Genomic DNA, 17,480 nt, shown 5'->3' with positions numbered 1-17,480 from the left:
ATGTTGCAAGGACCGCGCAAGATAGCGAAGCCAGTAGCGATCACGGCGGTCCTGGAGAGACATGAAGCCAGTGTCACCATACAAGCTGAGGTCGGGAGTCGAACGAAAGGCAAGCAAGAACACGCGAGGAACACTAGAGGCAAGCAAGAACACGCGAGGAACACTAGAGACATGCAAGAACACGCGAGGAACACTAGAGGCAAGCAAGAACACGCGAGGAACACTAGAGACATGCAAGAACACGCGAGGAACACTAGAGGCAAGCAAGAACACGCGAGGAACACTAGAGGCAAGCAAGAACACGCGAGGAACACTAGAGACATGCAAGAACACGCGAGGAACACTAGAGGCAAGCAAGAACACGCGAGGAACACTAGAGGCAAGCAAGAACACGCGAGGAACACTAGAGGCAAGCAAGAACACGCGAGGAACACTAGAGGCAAGCAAGAACACGCGAGGAACACTAGAGGCAAGCAAGAACACGCGAGGAACACTAGAGACATGCAAGGTTGGGAACAGTTGATAACGTATACAAAAAGCAACCATCAGACTGAATAACAGTAGAACACAGATGGCAACTAGAGACATAATTAAGTCACACTTTAGCTTATTTTTTATTCACAGTCGAGATTCCCGGTCGGGTTAGAAACGATTGGGCACGTTTCCTTTTACCTATTCACTTAACAGTAAATGGGCGCCTGGGAGGTAGGCAAGTGTTGTGGAGCGGCATCTGGGGAGGGTCAGTAGTTCCACCTTGTGGGGAGGTGTCCTTAGTAAAGTCTAAAGTATATAAATATCCACAGGCTTCCTGTCCCCGACCAAAAGTATTTTTATTATTCGAATTATGTCAGAGAGAACTTTTTTAATGGGATAATAGTTGAAGTAGAAGCCAAAGCTGACTCTATACTCATTTTAAGTGAGTATGAGAAGAAACGCTAGAGAATAGTTGTGCCAGTCAGATTGACAAGGCGGGGCTTAGGTGGTGAAGCTCGACCCTAAAAACACATGCAGGTGAGCACACGCTGTAAGAGCTCCACGCACAGTCCGCGCCAGGACCTGGACGCTGCCTGAGGTAAGGGCAGTAGTGAGGCCTCTGGTCCCTCCTGCAGCGTCTCCTGCAGCTGAATGAATGGAGGCAGGCGGGTGTGGAGGTGCGGCGCGCGCCGGTGTGGGTGGAGGCGGGATATATATACAGCAGGAGACACTCCCGCCCCCATACACCTCACGCTAGCGGTCGACTACACACGCTCCCCGCTCTCTCCGGTCACGCTCTCACCCCTACACTCACTCGTCCTGGTCACTCAGCTGCTACTCATGGCCCGGCCCCCGGAGCCCATATGACGCCAGATTAACACACTAGTACACCATAGTTACTTTTGGCTCTATGCAAACAGAAGAATAGTTAGTTGCTGTATAATAGATGCTGCTATAACTCTGAGGAGAGGGAGCGCCTCGCGTGTTGCAAGCAGTGCAATAGTTACCTAACGTTACTGTCAATAAATCAGCAACATGAAATAACCCTCAGACTGTGGTTTACGAAAGAGGCGCGCACGTGCAGGAAACTCTGACACTGAAGTTCTGCTTAGGGAAGACTGAGAGAGAACCACAGGGTCTGAGAGAGAGAGATATTCCCAGCCAAGGGGCATCTCAGCCCTCTCCTCACTACCTCGCGCAAAGAACACTTTGTGGACCATGTTTGTGTCCGCTCTCCTGCCCTTACTCCTGGTGGCGGTGGTCCCTCCTCCTTCCTTGGCGCTCCTGCTCCCTCCTGAAGGTAACGACTACCCTCTCTACGACTTCCCCTCCGTCCAGTACCTCCCACACAACTCTGTCGTCGAATACCAAGACCCACGACTGGTCGACGACGAGAGAATGGAAGTTGCTACCAGATCCACCCACCTTCCTGCGGCTGCCTCAGACTCCTCGCCCGCACACGTCTACCCCCAGTCCTCCTCCTCCTCCTCCCTCCCGTGCACCGCACAAGACATAGCCACCATACTCAACATGGACGACCTCGATAAAGTGATAAGAATCATTTCGAAGCTTGAAGGGAAGAGCGTGAGAGAGATCCTGCTCAAGCTGGCGCACAAGCACGGTCTGCACATCAAGGTAAGTCTTGCTCCTCTTCTCCACATCAACGACCTCATCTTTTCTTGTCTGTGTAAACCACGTGACGTTTGCCAGCCCAGTTAGCCTCCTGATACTCTAGTCCCACAACACACGTGGCCTCAAGTTCCTCCAGAGAACAATAATTCACAGATGCGAGAACGTAAAGCAGAATTGTTGACTCACTAATTCATTACCCATCCTTTAAATATTTGCTTAAGGAACTGTTCTTGCAGGCTCCAACAGGTAGGGAAGGGAAGGGAACTATCAGGGAAAGCGCCAAGCCATTAGACCTTAAAGCACCTGAAAGGGGTCAAGATAAGGATTTGGGATGGGACGGAGGGGGGGGGGGGGAGGGGGGGGATGGGAAGTGGAAGGAATGGTGCCCAACCACTCGGACGGTCGGGGATTGAACGCCGACCTGCATGAAGCGAGACCGTCGCTCTACCGTCCAGCCCAAGTGGTTAGAGTCAGGAACAGGAGAGAAAGCTTGGAAATTACACAATTAAAGTTTTGAATCCCGATAATACATCTCGGTACTGAAGTCCACCATGAAAAATGTTGATTTTTGTTTTGAAGTCCACAACAAATATTTCCAACAGATAAATAACATGTTATGAGAGTAATAACAGGTTGTGGGGTAATACAATGTGTGTGTGAGAGAGAGAGAGAGAGAGAGAGAGAGAGAGAGAGAGAGAGAGAGAGAGAGAGAGAGAGAGAGAGAGAGACAGAGACAGAGAGAGAGAGAGAGAGAGAGAAAGATTGTGACATACATATCATGCATATAGTAAACACCCTTATGGCCCCCTACAACAACCTCCCCCACCCTAGAGAGTGACAGGATGAAGGTCGAGGCTTGTAACAGAGCCTCACACACTCAGTTGGGAACACCTGACCCTAACACCCTGCCAGGTGAAGCATCTCTGAACATAACTTCCACCTTAGGCTCCATAGTGTGAACACGTAAGGTCGGTATGAACACGAGTACTACCACAACAACCCTCTCTACTACACACTCATAATGTGAAGAACAATACATTCCCCTGGGCTCTAGAACACTCGAACACTGGACCACCACTTGTGTGAAGAACAGTACATTCCCCTGGGCTCTAGAACACTCGAACACTGGACCACCACTTGTGTGAAGAACAGTACATTCCCCTGGGCTCTAGAACACTCGAACACTGGACCACCACTTGTGTGAAGAACAGTACATTCCCCTGGGCTCTAGAACACTCGAACACTGGACCACCACTTGTGTGAAGAACAAACTCTAGAGAACTCCCAGAAGATCTCACCTGTGACTCTCGACAGATTTGGTTGAAAAAAATACACCTCTGAACACTGGCATGTTTTTGAAAATTACACGACAATATTCAGGAAATACCCAGCGTACCTGAAGTTTCTCGTTTCTTTAGTTTTCTCTAGAGTTTCTCGTACCTGAAGTGTTTCAAGCGTTGGCTAGACATGTATCTGGGTTTGGTTAGATTTAAATAAGAGCTGCCTCGCATGGAGCAATAGGTGATGACACCAACGGAAGGCTCGCCAGTGGTGTTGACACCAACGGAAGACTCACCAGTGGTGTTGACACCAACGGAAGACTCACCAGTGGTGTTGACACCACCGGAAGACTCACCAGTGGTGTTGACACCAACGGAAGACTCACCAGTGGTGTTGACACCAACGGAAGACTCACCAGTGGTGTTGACACCACCGGAAGACTCACCAGTGGTGTTGACACCAACGGAAGACTCACCAGTGGTGTTGACACCAACGGAAGACTCATCAGTGGTGTTGACACCACCGGAAGGCTCACCAACACTCCCCACAAGCTTCGGAACTACTCGTGTTAACAGATGGTAAAGCAGAGCATCAAGGATAAGGTCTTCAGTGTTCCTGGAGCTTCTATGGGAGGTACTCTAGCCAGGATACATGTTAAGCTGACACTCTCCGCCTGGACAGAGTTCCTGAATAAAATTGAAACTATTTTTTGACGATAACGTTTACCCGGCCGGATCGGATGGAGAGAATTGTTATGTTTGATGACAATGGCGTTGCATCGAGTAGTTGCGATACGGAGGATGATGGCCATTACTGCCACCTGAACCTTCGTCCAACCTAGGTATCTTATAATGAAATAAGGGGTATTCTGTCGTAGTGGTCAGCGCAGTCGGCTCACAACCGAAAGGTTCCTGGGTCGATTCCCGCGGCAGCTCAAGGCCATCTAGATAAAAGAAAGAGAGAGAGAGAGAGAGAGAGGGGCTATGTTGGTCTGGCAAATGTGTTCGGCTAGTTTGTATATTTTACAAGTTAAATAAAATGATCTTAAATGATAGAGAATCTTTACTCTGTCTCTCTCTCTCTCTGTATATATATATATATATATATATATATATATATATATATATATATATATATATATATATATATATATATATATATATATATATATGTCGTTCCTAGTAGCCAGAACGCACTTCTCGGCCTACTATGCAAGGCCCGATTTGCCTAATAAGCCAAGTTTTCCTGAATTAATATATTTTCTCTCATTTTTTTCTTATGAAATAATAAAGCTACCCATTTAATTATGTATGAGGTCAATTTTTTTTATTGGAGTTAAAATTAACGTAGATATATGACCGAACCTAACCAACCCTACCTAACCTAACCTAACCTATCTTTATAGGTTAGGTTAGGTTAGGTAGCCGAAAAAGTTAGGTTAGGTAGTTGAAAAACAATTAATTCATGAAAACTTGGCTTATTAGGCAAATCGGGCTTTGCATAGTAGGCTGCGTTCTATATATATATATATATATATATATATATATATATATGTAGGCTGCGTTCTATATATATATATATATATGTAGGCTGCGTTCTATATATATATATATATATATATATATATATATATATATATATATATATATTGTTGTCTTTGATTCAGCAACTCGGAATCAAACGTTCCCGGTAGCACGGGCTAGGGTGAGCCCGTAGTGGACTTACCTGGCACAAGAGCAGGGCTTTCCATCTATATATCTCAATCATCTCATTTCCAACCTTTTCCTCACTCCCTCACCCGACCTCCTCACCCCTCCACTACTCCCCCAACACCCCTGCTAATCAGCCACACACCAGCAGCACTGATAAATGGGGGCCAAGTTACACGCCTCTAAGAACATGAGTTTGACCCTATCATATAAAAGTGGAAAAGTTTGACTTTATTTTTACATAGATGTGATTTATGGTGGGTCGATGGAGGGTATTGTGGGTACCTTGAGGGTATTGTGGGTACCTTGGTGAGGGTATTGTGGGTACCTAGATGAGGGTATTTGCGGGTCTCAAGATGAGGTATTGTGGGGTACCTAGATATGAGGGTATTGTGGGTATCTATACCTTACCTTGAAGTGTTTCCGGGGCGTAGCGTCCCCGCGGCCCGGTCGTCGACCAGGCCTCCTCGTCGCTGGATTGGTCAACCGGGCTGTTTGACGCGGTTGCTCGCAGCCTGACGAATGAATCACAGCCTGGTTGATCAGGTATCCTTTGGAGGTGCTTATCCAGTTCTCTCTTGAACACTTCGAGGGGTCGGCCAGTTATGCCCCTCATGTGTAGTGGAAGCGTGTTGAACAGTCTCGGGCCTTTGATGTTAATAGAGTTCTCTCTCAGAGTACCTGTTGCACCTCTGCTTTTCAACGGGAGTATTCTGCACATCCTGCCATGCCTTCTGGTCTCATGTAAACTCCATATTACTTTCTGTAGCCCATAGAAAGACCGGATTTACAACTGATTGGAGGTTTACCGTGTCCTCTATGTAGTCTACCCTCATGAAAATCCTAGTGTCATCTGCAAAGGATGATACAGTGCAACCTGCTCTCGCACAAAACAGCACACATATTACTTATTACTTATAGTCACTATTTCGTTTATAAATAAGTACATATGTGACATATTCCATGCTATATTTTTTTCAAGGCACTAACTTTTGCTCTCAGTTTTATTAAACAATAGAGATTTTATACAAAATTTGACAATACCCTGAGTTACTTTACAATTTATTTAAATATTTTAGTTTTGTTTTATTATTTTTATAAAACTGTAATATCAATATAAGTATAGGTTCAGTACTAATTGTAATATCTTAACGTGCTAAGAAGGTTAGGTTAGGTTGTGGTTTTCTATTCAGCTTTTCAAGGTAAACTCAAATACTCACAATAAATTAGTATGTCACATATGCACTTATTCATAAGCAAGATATTGACTATAAGCAAGTAAGAGAACAGGTTGTACAGTACTATAGATTGTGTCCTTGTCTATGTCCGATATGAGGATGAGAAAAAGTACTAGAGCAAACACAGTACCCTGGGGGACTGAGCTCTTCACGGTTGATGGACCGGATTTTATTTTGTTGACTATTACAAATTGAGTTCTCTTAGTCAGGAAATTGTAGATCCATCTGCCTATTTTTAAGCGAATTCCCTTTCAACGTATTTTATGTGCAATAACACCATGGACACATTTGTCAAAGGCTTTTGCGAAATCTGTGTAAATTACATCAGTGTTTTGTTTGTCTTCCATGGCATCTAATGCCATATCATAATGGTCCAGCAACTGTGACAGGCAAGAGCGCCCTGTTCTGAAACGTTGTTGTCCAAGGTTATGGAGATGCTGTGATTCCATGTATTTTGTGATCTTACCTCTTAGTACTCTCTCAAAGATTTTTATGATGCGCGATGTTAGTGCTATCGGTTTGTAATTTTTTGCCTCTTCCTGATTTCATCCTTTATGGAGTGATGCTATCTCTGCTGTTTTTAGTTTGTCAAGGATAACGCCAGTATCTAGGTTTTGTCTCCAAAGAATGTGAAGGGCCTGTGATAGTATTTTTTTTACAGTTCTTTATGAAAATGGAGTTCCAAGAATCCGGGCCTGGTGCAGAGTGCGTAGGCATACTGTTTATGGTTTCTTCAAAATCCAGTGGGGATAGGGTGACGACGTCTGATATATGATTTGATGTTGTTATCATATCCATGAAAAATACATTTGGGTTATCAATCTTTTGTGGGTTTAGTGGCTCGCTGAAAACAGAGTCGTACTGCATCCTCTGTATCTCGCTCATTTCTTTGTTGTCATCAGTGAAAGTTCCATCTACCTTTCGCAGGGGCCCGATACTAGATGTCGTGTTTTTATCTTGATTTTGCATAGGATAAAAAGTATTTCGGATTTCTCTCTATTTCACTGATGGCCTTTTGCTCTCTTTGCCTCTCCTGGGTTTTGTATGATTCTTGTAGCTTTAGTTCAGTTGTTTCTATTTCTCTACCTAACCTTCTTCGCCGTTCTTGAGATAGGGCGCGACTCTCAAGTTGTTCCGCGACTCGTTTTCTTCGCCTGTAGAGGGAACGACGTTCTCGTTCCAATCTGCATCTCTTCCCCTTTTTTCTTAGGGTATGCGGTTTGAGCATATGTCTAGTGCTACTGAGCTTATTGTTTCAGGCACTGGTTTAAATTAGCATTTTCTAGCTGTTCTTCCCAACTAATTTCTGTGAAGTCTTGGTTTATTTGCTTCCAGTTTATCTGTTTATTATTGAAGTTGAATTTGCTGAAATCTCCACCGTGAATCTGGACTGGCTTTGAAGGTCTATTCCCAATGAAAGTCAGAACTTCAATTAAGTTGTGATCTAATAAACAGGTATTTGTAATCATTATGTTCCTGATTAATTCATCGTTATTGGTGAAAATGAGGTCCAGCGTGTTCTCCTTCCTAGTTGGTTCTACTATTTGCTGGTTTAAGGCAAACCTGTCGCACATCCGTAGCAGGTCATTTACATGTGCCGTTCATTTAGGCTATTTCTTGATATTCGTTCTGATATAACTGTATGAGCTAGGGTCTTCCATTTCATGTGCCGTAGGTTGAAGTCCCCAAGCAGAATGATGTTCGGGGCTGGATTTGTGAGGCTTTCCAAGCAGTGTTCTATTATCATTAGTTGGTCTTTAAACTGCTGGTGATTTGCCACCGGTGACTTATATACAAGGACAACAACTACATTTAAGATCTCTATTTTGATTATCAGCACTTCCACCATATCATTTGTGGTGTTTAGCAGCTCAATACAGATGAGTGTGACTTTGATGTAGAGGCTGACCCCACCCTTTAGCCAATGTTTCCTGTCACATCTGAAAAGATTGTACTCCGAAATCCATATTTCACCATCATGGTAGTCTTTGGTGTGAGTTTCCGTTAGGGTTTCAAACACTGCATTTGCCTCATGTAAGAGGCCATCTATGAATTGCACTTTTTTAGATTTGCGTGTTTTTATACCCTGAATGTTGGCAAATAAAAATGATGTTATGTTTGTGGAAGTGCTGGATGCTTTACGCTCTACCTTATGTTAATATCCGAGGCTCTGGTAAGGAGGCCACTGTGTTTGCGGCCTCTCCAACATTTGACAGAGTTGGTGGTAGAGTCTGGACATTTTTAGCCATTCTTCTCCTCCTCCTCTTGCTAAAAAGTCATCCTGGTAAGTAGTGTTGTGGCTGCTTTCCACGAGGCGGTTTGTCGGTCTTATTCGCCTGGTGCCCCTTATATGGAAAGCTGGACACTCCATATTGAAGCACTCTTTCCTATCAAAGGAGTTCTTGCAAAGTTCTGGGTGAAAAAATACACAGCTTTCGGTGCATTTACCCGTACTAAGGAGGATTCTGCACTTTCTAGGGTAATTGTACTTACATATTCCATTTGTTCTTCGTGACACCGCACTCTGCTGTGGCGCCGCCTCCGACACAGCACTCTGCTGTGGCGCCGCCTCCGACACAGCACCCTGCTGTGGCGCCGCCTCCGACACAGCACTCTGCTGTGGCGCCGCCTCCGACACAGCACTCTGCTGTGGCGCCACCTCCGACACAGCACCCTGCTGTGGCGCCGCCTCCGACACAGCACTCTGCTGTGGCGCCGCCTCTAACACAGCACCCTGCTGTGGCGCCGCCTCCGACACCGCACCCTGCTGGGGCACCCCGCTCTGCTGTGACGACGCCGAAACTGCGTTCTGCGCGTCATCTGATTGTACCTGGGTGTCATGGACAATTTGTTTGAAGAAATTTGACATTTCTATGCAGGCATTTATTAGCGATTGTATGTTCTGCGCAGGGATGTTATCCAGAATTGTTATCATCTTCAAGAAAGTAATATTATCCTTTGAGCAGAGCCAGTACACAGTGTTCTCTGAAACCATTTTTCCTTCCATTATTAGTCATGTTGGCACATTTACTGTTTATGACTGCTGGGGAGAGTTGACTTCTAGTGGCATTCTGTGCACAATTTTCCCAAAGACATTTTTAGTGAATACTTCTGTTCAGTGATGGAGTTAAGGTGACGGACCGGTGGGTTGACCAGTGGTGGGGGGGGGGGGCAGACGTTTTTTTTATTTTTTTTCTACCACAGACGTGGCCACACATTTACAGTGCTAACCAGCATATATACATTTTCTTCTGTCCTCCATGGACAGGGTTAGAGATGTGTTAAACATATAGTTCAGGGGTTTATTGAACAATCAACCACAGAAGGTGATTCGGTGCTTTTAAAATGCTTAGCTAACCTACATATGTAAATACATTGATACACAGATTTACGTATCCCCTATATAAAGTGTTCGATGTGTCTTTTACATAGTGTCATTAATGTGCATTACAAAGGTGAAATGTAATTCTGATCAGCTTCCATATATAATTAATACACACACACACACATATATACGTACATATACATATATATTCATACATATATATACACACATGCATTCACATACATTTGTCTCTTTTACTCTGACAGGGTGAGATAGCTGGTAGAGAAACTAGTGTGCAATTAAGCACTTAATCACTGAAGGTGATTAAAGTGCTTTTACAAGCTCAGGTTATATAGTTACATCACATACATACATTGTATAATTGATACATTACATGTTTAATCTTGGGTACAAGTCCAATATATCATCAAGTGTTCCAGTACTCATATAGTAATTACACAGTTCAGCATACCTTAGCCCAGGAGGGCGAAAGTCAGTCAGTATGGGACATTCTACAATATAATGTTCAAGAGAGTGCATGTTTTCTCTTTCACAAAGTTGACACATTGTGTACTCGACATTTGGGTTTTGAGAAAGCTGCCAGATACGTCTATATCCCAGGCGTATTCTGGCCACTATAACATCACATTGCCGGGTTCTTGTTCTATTAGTCCCATATGTGAATGTCTCCTCACGATATCTATCATAATATTTAATGCTACAACTTTCAGGTCTTTGTGAATTTGTTAGGTCGGTGAGATTTTCATTAGATATTTGTTTAAGTATTCTCTTTGTCACTGCTAATGAAACACCCATATCAATTTCTACCACTGGTTTTCTACAGGCTATCTTTGCAAGCATATCAACAGTGTCATGCCTTGAGATGCCAACATGTGATGGTATCCATAGGAATTTAATTTCAAATCTGTTTTCTTTAGCAGCTAAAACATTCATTCGAATATCACTGACTATTTTCTGGGTGTCACTACTATGTGCGTTCAGTGCCAGGAGTGCACTCTGCGAGTCACAGTATATAAGTCCACTGGCTTTGTCTTTTAAAAATTCAGTGGCAAGGTATATGCCTGCAAGTTCAGTTTGAGTTGTACTTGCTGTTCATTGACGCGCTTCATTGCGCGAGAGAACATTGTTCAAATATATTACATGCACATCCGGTACATCATCCACCTTCTACAGAACCGTCGGTATAGCACTGATACACATCGTCACCCATACTCTGAGTACTCTCAGTGATGCTTTTCAGTGTTAACTGTTTTAATAATGTAGAGTGTACACTATCTTTCTTGGGCGCATTTACAAAATCAACTGATAGATCCCAGTTATCCCATGGAGTAATTGGTTGATTAATCATTAGTCGAGTTGGGTACATATTTAATAATTTGATGGAGTTGGCTACCTTGTAGAACCAAAATACATAATCAGATTTCGTTCCTCTTCTATAGACCTCAGGTGAGTGCAGCATATTAGAAAGTTTAGCTTGAAACTTCATGTGTTTCTAGATCTACTCAATGCCTTCACGCCGAAAACTGTGCTAATAGACAAAATTCTCTCACTTATGGTAGGTAATTTTAACTCTGCTCTCATATTAACTATTCTCGTGGACTTTGGAGCCCTAAGGATGAGACGCATAGCTTCATTTTGCAAGGTTTCAAGAGATTTCAGCTCTCTGTCAGTATCCAGTGCGAGATGTAGAGCATTGTAGTCAATCACAGAGCTTATAAATGATACATAAAACATTCTAGCAAGTCTCACGTTAATTCCATGATTGACACCAACAAGGACCCGCAAGGGCTTTAATCTCTCTCTCAGAGTCTCCTCTTGAGAGAAGAAAGGTACCCAGGGTCGTTAATGGGGACATCAAGGTATCTGTAAGACTCGCAGTTCTCAAGTGCTCGCCCATCTATATGATAATTGGCTGGTGGAATACCACATGGAATGAGGGCACGAGTTTTCTGTACAGAGATAAGAAGGCCACATTCCTCAGCTCTAGTAGCAAAAGCGTCGAGCAGAACTTGCATTCAAGGCTCGGAGGCAGCCTGTAAACATATATGATCAGCATAACAAATGACAGTGTCTTCCTTATTAGTTGGAAGATTTTTAATAAGTTTATGCATCAGAACGTTGAACAACAAGGGACTGAGGACCCCTCCTTGTAGAGTTCCCAGTTCAAAGTGTTTGCTCTCTGTGTTTTTAACACCATTAAACAAAACATATGCTGTTCGATTAGACAATTAGATCTTTATCAATTTCAGTAATTTTCCTTGTATTCCAAGCTCGGCAAGCTGTTCCAGCATGATTTCTCTGTTTGCTGTATAAAAGCTGCTGCTAGGTCGATGAAGACTGTTTGAGGGGAAGCGTAATGTGTAATCTTGATACCATTTTGATTTACAATTAATAAAGTGGTCATGCAAGCCACATGGAATATTCATTTTCCGTCTCTGATGTCTATTAGGTACATCACACTGTACTTCATAGGAAGCAGAAACTGCATAGTGATCACTAACCAAGTGATTTACCAACGAACATTCCATCCTATCTTGCACAAGGTTTCTACCCATTACATAATCAAGTCTGCCTCCCAATAAATGAGTTTGGGTATCCGTAGTATGCACGGTTAATTTAATCTGTTGTCATAAACATATTTTATAAATTTGCATCCATTATCGTTGTTAGTAATGTCTCCCAGCGTAATATGTCTAGCATTGGACCAGACGGTAGTAGGGTGTATGAGCGGGCTGTGTTGCCACCTCGTGTCGCGAACTTAATTTGTTTGATCCTAATATGTTATGTTCACGTGTTCATAGTACATTGCTTACATTTTCCCCACTAGTTATCTAACAGTGGATGCGACTAGCTTCTGTATCAAGGCACTAGTAACCTTGGTACATTACACTTGTTGGAAACACGTTACTAGTAAGCACACACACACACATGCACTCTCTTGAACATTATATTGTAGAATGTCCCATACTGACTGACTTTCGCCCTCCTGGGCTAAGGTATGCTGAACTCTGTAATTACTATATGAGTACTGGAACACTTGATGATATATTGGACTTGTACCCAAGATTGACCATGTAATGTATCAATTATATAATGTATGTATGTGATGTAACTATATAACCTGAGCTTGTAAAAGCACTTTAATCACCTTCAGTGATTAATTGCTTAATTGCACACTAGTTTCTCTATCAGCTATCTCACCCTGTCAGAGTAAAAGAGACAAATGTATGCGAATACATGCGTATGTATATATGTATATGACCGTATATGTGTGTGTGTATGTATATCTATGTGTATAAAGTATATATGGAAGCTGATCAGAATTACATTTCACCTTTGTAAATGCACATTAATGACACTATGTAAAAGACACATCGAACACTTTATGTAGGGCATATGTAAATCTGTGTATCTATGTATTTACGTATGTAGGTTAGCTTAGCGTTTTAAAAGCACCGAATTACCTTCTGTGGTTGATTGTTCAATAAACCCCTGAACTATATGTTTAACACATCTCTAACCCTGTCCATGGAGGACAGAAGAAAATGTATATATGCTGGTTAGCATTGTAAATGTGTGGCCACGTCTGTGGTAGAATATAATAATAATAATAATAATAAAAAGCCACACACGCACACACACACACACACACACACACACACACACACACACACACACACACACACACACACACACACACACACACACACACACACACACACACACACACACACACACACACGCACACACACACACACACACACACATCGTGGGTACTCGGGGTGGACCTACGCCGGAATGGTCCTCATTTACACACAACGGACTTATTTTGAGTGTAATTTGTTCACTTAATATTAAAGTATATTATCTTAATTTTTACGGTTGACACAATCGTTTACATAGAGAGTTTAGCACTGCGGACAACTGTGAGGTATTGATGTTTCAATACGGAGGGACGCGATTATTTTGTTTATAAATGTCTTCACAACTTTTGCCACCAGACTCCTGGCACCACGAGGGCAGGCAGGCAGGCAGGCAGGCAGGCAGGCAGGCAGGCAGGCAGGCAGGCAGGCAGGCAGGCAGGCAGGCAGCCAGGCAGGCAGGCAGCCAGGCAGGCAGGCAGCCAGGCAGCCAGGCAGGCAGGCAGGCAGGCAGCCAGGCAGGCAGGCAGCCAGGCAGGCAGGCAGGCAGGCAGCCAGGCAGCCAGGCAGCCAGGCAGCCAGGCAGACAGGCAGCCAGGCAGCCAGGCAGGCAGGCAGCCAGGCAGCCAGGCAGACAGGCAGCCAGGCAGCCAGCCAGGCAGGCAGGCAGGCAGGCAGGAAGGAAGGCAGGAATGCAGGCAGGCAGGCAGGCAGGCAGCCAGGCAGGCGGTGGACTTGTTGACTACACTCAAATTTCAAATGTTTCCTTAAAAAAAACAAGAGTGGGATGGCAGTCACTATTGTATATTGTTTAATATGTTGAGACGCACTTCATGAGATATCTGACTGTGTTTAGTGCCTGTAACACTGCAATATCCCGAGATATATATTATTTTTCACGGAGCTCGTGTCCACGTGGCCTTCGCCTCTCACACCCAAATAGGACGAGGGTATTGTGGGTACCTAGACGAGGGTATTGTGGGTACCTAGGTGAGGGTATTGTGGGTACCTAGGTGAGGGTATTGTGGGTACCTAGGTGAGGGTATTGTGGGTACCTAGACGAGGGTATTGTGGGTACCTAGGTGAGGGTATTGTGGGGCACCTAGGTGAGGGTATTGTGGGTACCTAGGTGAGGGTATTGTGGGGCACCTAGGTGAGGGTATTGTGGGTACTTAGGTGAGGGTATTGTGGGGCACCTAGGTGAGGGTATTGTGGGTACTTAGGTGAGGGTATTGTGGGGCACCTAGGTGAGGGTATTGTGGGTACCTGCTGGGTGTTGGTGCTGGGTGTTGGTGCTGGGTGTTGGTCCTGGGTGTTGGGGCTGGGCGTGTCTTGAGGTAGCCCGTTCTCATCAAAGGCCAAATTCTCATTAATCCAGCCGCCTAACCCCGTTTACGAATGAAAAACACTTTACAGACATGGAGAGTTTGTGAGAGGAAGACCGGGGAGAGTATGGGAGGGGGGGAGGGTAGTAGATGGAGGTGTGAAGATGTTTACAGTGATGTGGACAGTGTATAATATAAATAGTTACAGTGATGGGGGAGACGGGGAGGGTGTGTAGAAGAGACATGGGTGCCAGGTCGACTCGGGCATCGCTGGGTGCCGCATCTAGTAATTATATATTAAGAATTGTGGAAACGGCTATGGGTTCTTAACCACACTGGGATTATGTTGCCAGAAAGGGGGTTCAAGAAGCACATAGCGGCTCTGCAAACGGAATTAGATTATAGAAGTAAATTTGAACTCTAAGCTGATGAATAGTTTTGCTATACATATAGAGAGGAACTATGGCACCAGCGGGTGCTCCAACCTGCTCTAATTACGGAAATACACATAAAACAGCTTTCACAGGCAATATCCGGACAGGCTGACACCTCACACGAGCGCGCGTGCGCACGCTCTACGCCACATACACACACACTCCACTTCAGTGACTTGTCTAATGACCAGTTTCACCTGGCTAGCTGCTCGCAAGACCTTACACCGTAACGAGCAGTCCATCTCTCTTTTTAGACCACCAGTCTCTCCTTTCAGAAGCAGAAAGCCAGCCCTTACTTTCTCTCCCTCCCTCCTGAAGTATAGACCCAGCCCTCACTTTCTCTCCCTCCCTCCCTCCAGAAGTACAGACCCAGCCCTTACTTTCTCTCCCTCCCTCCAGAAGTACAGACCCAGCCCTTACTTTCTCTCCCTCCCTCCAGAAGTACAGATCCAGCCCTTACTTTCTCTTCCTCCCTCCCTCCAGAAGTAGAGACCCAGCTGGCCTGAGGCCCCAAAACAAAGAGAAGGAAAGAGATAATTCACTTGTTGTCGTTATTTAGTTTTAGAAGCGACGACGGAAGTAGCCGCACACATCCTGTCGATCCGCTTGCCAGTATAAATACAAAACTGGAGACTGTCCAGGAAAGCAGAGTCTATCGGCAAAAACAAAACCGGCCCAAGACTCACGGCATTATGAGCATCGGCAACCCGCACCACACAGGGCGCCACTCCCGACGGAGCAAGAGCCAGACGTCCGCCAAGTCCAGAGGGATCACTGAACAACCCGTCCTCGACTTCATTCCATCCAGCGGTCAACCCCACAGACGCATTCATAAATTTTAATATACTATTCATTCAGGAATTTTCACAAATATAAATTAATATTATAATATATACTTGCATATTGTGCATATATATATATATATATATATATATATATATATATATATATATATATATATATATATATATATATATATATATATATATGTCGTACCTAGTAGCCAGAACTCACTTCTCAGCCTACTATTCAAGGCCCGATTTGCCTAATAAGCCAAGTTTTCATGAATTAATATATTTACTATAATTTTTTTCTTATGAAATGATAAAGCAACCCTTTTCTCTATGTATGAGGTCAATTTTTTTTTATTGGAGTTAAAATTAACGTAGATATATGACCGAACCTAACCAACCCTACCTAACCTAACCTAACCTATCTTTATAGGTTAGGTTAGGTTAGGTAGCCGAAAAAGTTAGGTTAGGTTAGGTTAGGTAGGTTAGGTAGTCGAAAAGCAATTAATTCATGAAAACTTGGCTTATTAGGCAAATCGGGCCTTGCATAGTAGGCTCAGAAGTGAGTTCTGGCTACTAGGTACGACATATATATATATATATATATATATATATATATATATATATATATGTCGTACCTAATAGCCAGAACGCACTTCTCAGCCTACTATTCAAGGCCCAATTTGCCTAATAAGCCAAGTTTTCATGAATTAATGTTTTTTCGTCTACCTAACCTACCTAACCTAACCTAACCTAGCTTTTTTTGGCTACCTAACCTAACCTTACCTATAAATATAGGTTAGGTTAGGTTAGGTAGGGTTGGTTAGGTTTGGTCATATATCTACGTTAATTTTAACTCCAATAAAAAAAAATTAACCTCATACATAGAGAAAAGGGTTGCTTTATCATTTCGTAAGAAAAAAATTATAGTAAATATATTAATTCAGGAAAACTTGGCTTATTAGGCAAATCGGGCCTTGAATAGTAGGCTGAGAAGTGAGTTCTGGCTACTAGGTACGACATATATATATATATATATATATATATATATATATATGTCGTACCTAGTAGCCAGAACTCACTTCTCAGCCTACTATGCAAGGCCCGATTTGCCTAATAAGCCAAGTTATCATGAATTAATGTTTTTTCGTCGACCTAACCTACCTAACCTAACCTATCCTAGCTTTTTTTGGCTACCTAACCTAACCTTACCTATATATATAGGTTAGGTTAGGTTAGGTAGGGTTGGTTAGGTTCGGTCATATATCTACGTTAATTTTAACTCCAATAAAAAAAAATTGACCTCATACATAGTGAAAAGGGTAGCTTTATCATTTCATCAGAAAAAATTATAGTAAATATATTAATTCAGGAAAACTTGGCTTATTAGGCAAATCGGGCCTTGAATAGTAGGCTGAGAAGTGAGTTCTGGCTACTAGGTACGACATATATATATATATATATATATATATATGTCGTACCTAGTAGCCAGAACGCACTTCTCGGCCTACTATGCAAGGCCTGATTTGCCTAATAAGCCAAGTTTTCCTGAATTAATATATTTTCTCTAATTTTTGTCTTATGAAATGATAAAGCTACCCATTTCATT

At 43.3% G+C, this 17,480-nt stretch overlaps 1 protein-coding gene across 2 annotated transcripts in view; it reads left to right on the top strand.

Annotated features, from left to right (window-relative positions):
• Positions 1 to 1,234: 1,234 nt before the first annotated feature.
• LOC123769657 (uncharacterized) overlaps positions 1,235 to 17,480 on the top strand; it is a 169,610-nt gene continuing 153,364 nt past the window's right edge. For both annotated transcript variants that reach the window (XM_069308623.1, XM_045760887.2), the window contains exon 1: positions 1,235 to 2,109. In XM_069308623.1, coding sequence (XP_069164724.1) covers positions 1,693 to 2,109 — 417 coding nt within the window. In that variant the 5' untranslated portion in view covers positions 1,235 to 1,692. The remainder of the gene's footprint in view (positions 2,110 to 17,480) is intronic.

Source organism: Procambarus clarkii, chromosome 63 (assembly GCF_040958095.1).
Source record: "Procambarus clarkii isolate CNS0578487 chromosome 63, FALCON_Pclarkii_2.0, whole genome shotgun sequence".
Classification (NCBI taxonomy): Eukaryota; Metazoa; Arthropoda; class Malacostraca; order Decapoda; family Cambaridae; genus Procambarus; species Procambarus clarkii.
This window is presented reverse-complemented; position numbering and strand designations above follow the sequence as displayed.